The 6000-nt window shown below is 35.8% G+C and overlaps 1 protein-coding gene across 37 annotated transcripts in view; it reads right to left on the bottom strand.

The window, feature by feature from the left end:
* Positions 1-2529: 2529 nt before the first annotated feature.
* Positions 2530-6000, bottom strand: part of LOC137779604 (neurexin-1a) — a 231760-nt gene continuing 228289 nt past the window's right edge. For all 37 annotated transcript variants that reach the window (XM_068567607.1, XM_068567606.1, XM_068567610.1 and 34 more), the window contains one exon: positions 2530-4381. In XM_068567607.1, the coding sequence (XP_068423708.1) occupies positions 4077-4381 (305 nt within the window). In that variant the 3' untranslated portion in view covers positions 2530-4076. The remainder of the gene's footprint in view (positions 4382-6000) is intronic.

Here is a 6000-nt window from a genome sequence, read left to right as displayed (position 1 = left end):
ATTACATAAGACTTGACAGTCTGGCTGCTAATATATATATATATATATATATATATATATATATATATATATATATATATATATATATATATATATATATATATATATATATGCCAATAGTACCAGTTGTAAGATGTATTATTTTGGTGAATTTGAGATATCACTTCCCTCATTTTTGTATTTGTGATAGACAGCAGTTATTTCTTCATAGACACAGGTCACAGGTCAATAGGTCATGAACGAGAGTTTAGTCTGTCATGAAGTTATAAAAATAGTATAGTATTGCGTACCATAAAAATGTTAGGTCAGGCGTAGTTGGCATGCCAATAAAACATTTCATAAAACTAAAAAATTTGTACATGTTAAAAAATGTTAAATAAAGGTTCATCATAAATAAAGTGTCCTGGGTTTGAATTTCTACTACTGGCACGTTGCTGCATATTATTCACTTTCTCCACCCTCTCACTATCCACGCTGCACAATAATAAAGGCAATGCATAAACCTGAACAAATATCTTCATAAAAATGTCATGTATGTATCAAAAAAGTCATGTAATTTAAATAATTTTATAAAGATGTCATCCCATAGTATGCTACCACATTAGTCATTGTTTTAAATGCCCTGAAATGTTAGAAAGATTCATAGTATAGTATGCCATAACAATGTAATACAAAATGTGTCTTAAAAGTTGATGTATTTTACTGTATACTTTTTCATTAAAGTGACATAGAAAATATAATATTTCAATATGCCATAAAATGCTTTGACGGTCATAGTCTAGTATGTAATAAAAAAGATCAGAAAAATGTAATAGTAAAGAATGTCATACAATTGTTCATTGTACAGTATGTTGTAAGAAATCATAGCACAGTATGTCGTGAAAAATGTCAGAAACAGTCAGTTTTGTGCGGTGTTGTGTCCAATTGTCATTGAGAGTATGCCATTGAAATGTCATCGTACGATATCTTTTGCAGAATATCATAATGTATTTCTTTTAAATAATATTAAAAAAATGTGTCTTTGTATAATTTACTTTTTTATGATTATTTTCGTCAATCCATAGTTTTTTCGACATGCTACTTTATAGCTTTTCTATGAGTTTTTTCAACATGCTGTACTTCAAATACTTTTGTAATCATGTTGCATTCATACAATAAACTAAGTCGTAAAAAAAAAATGTCAGAAAAAGTACTTGTAAAGTATGGTGATATACAGAATACATATTGTAGTATGCCTGTGATGACCCGCTCACCGTGCATGCCTGTTACGTTGTTTGTGTGGCTGTTTCTCGTGCAGTACACTCATCAGCAACTGGCAACACATGGCCTTTTGTGCCCGTATTGAATTTCCGACCCTCTTGGAAATCAGTGGCTCATTCTCTCTCCTCCATCACACACTATTTGGTTTTTGGTTGAAATTGTGTTTTTTGTGTCTACACCATACAACAATGCATACACACTTTTCCACTCGTGCCTACTATGCTGAACTTACGTACTCCACATGCCACTGTTCGTTTAGATTACCCTTTGTGTTGCCTTTGAATTACTAATTTAAAAACATGTGAATATGTTTACACTATATTACAATTATTTATAATATATATATATATATATATATATATATATATATATATATATATATATATATAATTAAGATATAATAACATATACATATAATAACATATAGATATAATAACGTGATGTCATAAGGGCGAACTGTTCAATATTCTAAATGTAGCTCCTCCCCCGCGCCCTACTGGCTTAGTTTCTAAATAAAACCCAGATTCTTAACTAAACTAACCCTAAGATGCAACTTTGCTGTGAATAGACAGTGCAAGCCACCATACAACTGTCCATCCAGAAACATCCCATAATATAATGTGTACTATTGGTACTGTAAAAGGAGAAACATCCTATATTCAACATGTACTACAGGTACTATACAAGTACTCACATCCCATAATTCAACATGTACTATTCTTGCTGTAAAAGTAGAAATATCAGAAAAAAGGCTTATCATGAAGAGTGAGGGGACACTCCCATGAGCAAGATATTAATGTTGTTCACTATTCCTGGACTTTGTTAAGCATAGTCTTCACTCTAGATGGTCAGAGAACATTATTAACTAATACTTAACTAACGAGTAGTAACTACCTGAATTAATCATGAATTGCAGCCTTTTTACCATTTACTAACACTTTACAAATGATCGTATCAATCATCTATAAGTCCTAATACTTCATTTTAAAATGGGGAATCTGTCATGTATAAAGTATGTCAGACAATGTTATTGAAGTTCAATGATAAAGTGGTGCAATACTGAAATGAAAAGTATAACGCCTGCATGTTGAAATACATTGTGTTAATAGACCGTCGTAGTTTCACTGAGGTGGTATCTTCTTCATTTGATTCTTCAAAACTAGTTTTTATCAATATATTTTTTACGTGGAATACAAGAAGAGTAACATTTGAACACAAAACACTAGAGAACAAAAAAGAGCAAACAAAAGAGAATTTATAATCATTATTTATAGTTCATGGTCATTTTCCTCATACTCAATCCAAGTACAGGTCTCCGGAAAGCAGAATTGACTGACAGAATGACAGAACAAACACAGAACAGTTGAAATGGAGACTTATTTTGAGCTATTCTCCTCTGGTTTTGCATCAGCCCAAGCACACATTAGACAATCTTATAATACCACTTGGAAACACACACAGCAAGTTTATTTATTTTAATCATTGTCATCATCCATCATCATTATGATCATCATCATCATCATCACTCATATTCTTGGTGTTCATTCTCTCTCATGTAAGTCAGGATTGAGGAGGAAGGCAGTGATTCTACCGGTATCCTTAAGAGCGCCACACAAGTTTTCATGCCACGCCTCTCCGCCTATCAACGCCTTGTGCAGTTTTTGGGAACGGTTAGGCTACTACTGGTCCGGAATCATCTATCTCGGGTTGGCATTTGTATAAAAACTATATAGGAACACATGTAAAAAAACAGGGGAGAATCAAATAATTATCCAACTGAGAAAAATGCGGATGTCTTCATAAAATCTTCTATGTCTAGCAACACTTAATAACACTTATGTCTTCTTTTTGTCCTTTTTATGTTTTATTCAAAAATGGTTGAGGAGCAGTTATAGTTTGCATCATCTATACAACAGGCTATAAAACACCACTTTGTCACAGTCCAGAAAGCACATATAGATGTGGTTGTACTGTATATAAACATATGTACTGTAATAAGATAATTTTGCGTGCATGGCTCCAAAATGATCACTTTGAGACATCCCCGTGATTCTGAGAAAACTCTCTCCTTTGAGTTTACATGATGTAAAAACAAAGGTCTCCAGATTTTTTTACTGGCACATATTCTTTTAAAACATAGTCTTTCAACTGCCATCCATTCTCACCTTTGTACTGCGGCAGCTCAGTCAGTCAGGTATTTGTCTTTGCCGGCCATCACGCCTCTTAAGTGAGTACTTTGGCTGATTCCTCGGGCAACCATCCGTTTTTTTTTTTCTGAATTCACCGTCTCCTGATATTTTTTTTCATCCACGGTAAATGTTTGGCGTATTTATGTATGTATCTATTTATGCATTGTGTCATTTCCTCTAGAAAAAGTCTCAACACAATCACAGGCAATGTATATGAAAACAGGAAGTTTGTAATGCTGATTCTCCCTTTGCAAAGTGCGTCAGCTCCTCTGTTTACCAGAAACAAAGGAGTTCGATCACATAATCCTGGCCAAGGAAACAAGTCACAGATGGGTTAATGTTGTTTGGTTGTCATGTTCGATATGTATTCAGTTCATTTTCGACTGGTTGCCAGAGACATTTTCTATCCGTCTCCTTCTGGACTGAATCTTTTCAACTGTCTCAAGTGCTTGACTCTAAAGAAAGTTATTTTTTCACTTTTCATATTTACTTTTCAGAGCATTGTCTTGTAGGAAAAATGACTAAATAATGTTCATCTTTGTTATTATACTATACACATGTTGATGTCCTGATTTGTCTCTTCCACAAATGTTCAAGTTGGTCTGGCAAAGACCAAAGCTTTGACAATCACACGTAGTACTCCTTGTCCTTGTTCTTCTTGCTCTTGCTTGAGGTTTTTGCGGTGTTCACTGGCTTCTCTTTGACGACGGTGCCGTTGGACTGCGCAGAGTTGCTGATGTAGTTGCGACTTTCGTCTACGTGGTACGAACCTTCGTCTCTGTTCCGGTATTTGTACATAGCGTAAAGCAGGATGAGAATACACAGCGCCGCTGCTGCCACGATGCCAACCACCATCCCCGTTGTGCTGCTGGACTCCCGGAAGACCTCCGACGTGCCTGGGTAGCCATTCGGTCCAGCACCAGTGGGGTTGGCTGCAAGGGAGTCAGAGGTATAATTACCACCAGTGTTCTTCGCTCACTATCTTTTACATTTCATCATTATTGGTTTAACTGGATTCATAGTTGGGAACAAATGCATCTATTCTTTGCATGTGTGTATCTATATCACAGTTTAAAATGTTGCCTCAAGGTTGCTGAAGCTAAAAGTAAATGTTGGCTGATTGGATCAAAAAGCATGTAGTTACACTTCGAGGCAACAACAAACAACGTGTATCACTAAACAATGGTAAGCATTTGAATAGAATCAGTCAGATTGGGTGTAGTTAAATTAATACAAAAGTAGAATCTGAATCTCAAAGCCTTTAGAAATCTTAATGGTTTGCAAGCTAAAACTGTCAAAACTTACCCTCACAGTTGAATAAGAAACTAATACAGATTTTGACTGAATTTTAAATTATTTGACAGTTACAGAATTGTCAAATTACTCTAGAAATTATATTGAAATGCCACCCAGTCGTTCCTGCAACTCCCTGGAGAAATAAAAAATGCAGGAGTTGGACATTTTTGTAGATTTTGCCTTTTATCTGATTGCCTAACAGCATTTCAATTTCTGCACATTTTTTTCTGATGATATTCAATTACAGCACAGTCATGAATAAACAGAGCACATTTCCTACATTCACTATATGTCTAAGCAGCATGACTGCATCACATAGTTTGTGAAAATACATCTTTCAGAGAGAAACAATTCTACAATTGACTCAGCAGATTTTGCCAAAGGCTGTCCCCATCTTCTGTTCTGAAATGGTGCCATTCAATGGAGCATATTTTGAAAATGCGTCAACCCCCTGATATTATTCAGTCCTCCTGGCACGTCTCTGTGTGTGTTTTTGTAGCAGTCATCATTTCTGCTTAAGCCCTCTTTGTTGCGTTTCGTGAAATCCAAACAGTCAACACTAACATTTAGAAATGAAAGCACTCTGGTTCCGCTGGATTGGGGCAAAAACATTTTTGAGGGATTTACAGCTGGGTTCAGATCTTAGTTGTGTTGACGTGAAGATGTTACGCTTCGATTAGCATTTACACTGGACAAACTGACACGTAAATAGCTGCGTTTTCCTGTAGGTCTGAATCATTTCCTCTGTGTTGACTGGACAGCTATGTTAAAGCTGTACAGCAAGCTTTGCAGTATTGGACTTTCCTGCGGCTTCTTGCCCACAGAGTGCAGGGACATTTATGGAGCAATGCACTGAAGAGCCTTTACTGTAGCAATGGACATCCTGCGCTGTGAAGCAAAATATGGACCACTTTGTACCTCCCTGTAAATTACCTTTAGAATGGTTCGCTCAAGGTTTGATGTTTATTTTGAAATTCTGGTAGAAGTGGTGGACTAGACACTGTCAAAAGCGTATCTTCCACACCTGCATGCTAACGGCACAAGGTTTGTCAGCTTTAGATTGTGTTTCATGAATATTATTCATATTATAACGCTACAGTGCTAAATGCTGTCCGGATATTAAAGATGGTTTACATATATTTTAGTTTTGCCTATTCAGTATGTTCACAGTGTGTTCATGTAGCCACCGTAATGTGTAAAGCTGAAGAGTTAGACCAGCATTGTGCCATCTTATGATAAGCCTAATGGCACATAC

The sequence above is a fragment of the Clinocottus analis genome, unplaced genomic scaffold, assembly GCF_023055335.1.
Source record: "Clinocottus analis isolate CAN_PGR_092001 unplaced genomic scaffold, fCliAna1.0.p SCAF_8, whole genome shotgun sequence".
Classification (NCBI taxonomy): Eukaryota; Metazoa; Chordata; class Actinopteri; order Perciformes; family Cottidae; genus Clinocottus; species Clinocottus analis.
The sequence above is the reverse complement of the archived record's forward strand: the minus strand, read 5'-3'. Positions and strand labels throughout refer to the sequence as shown.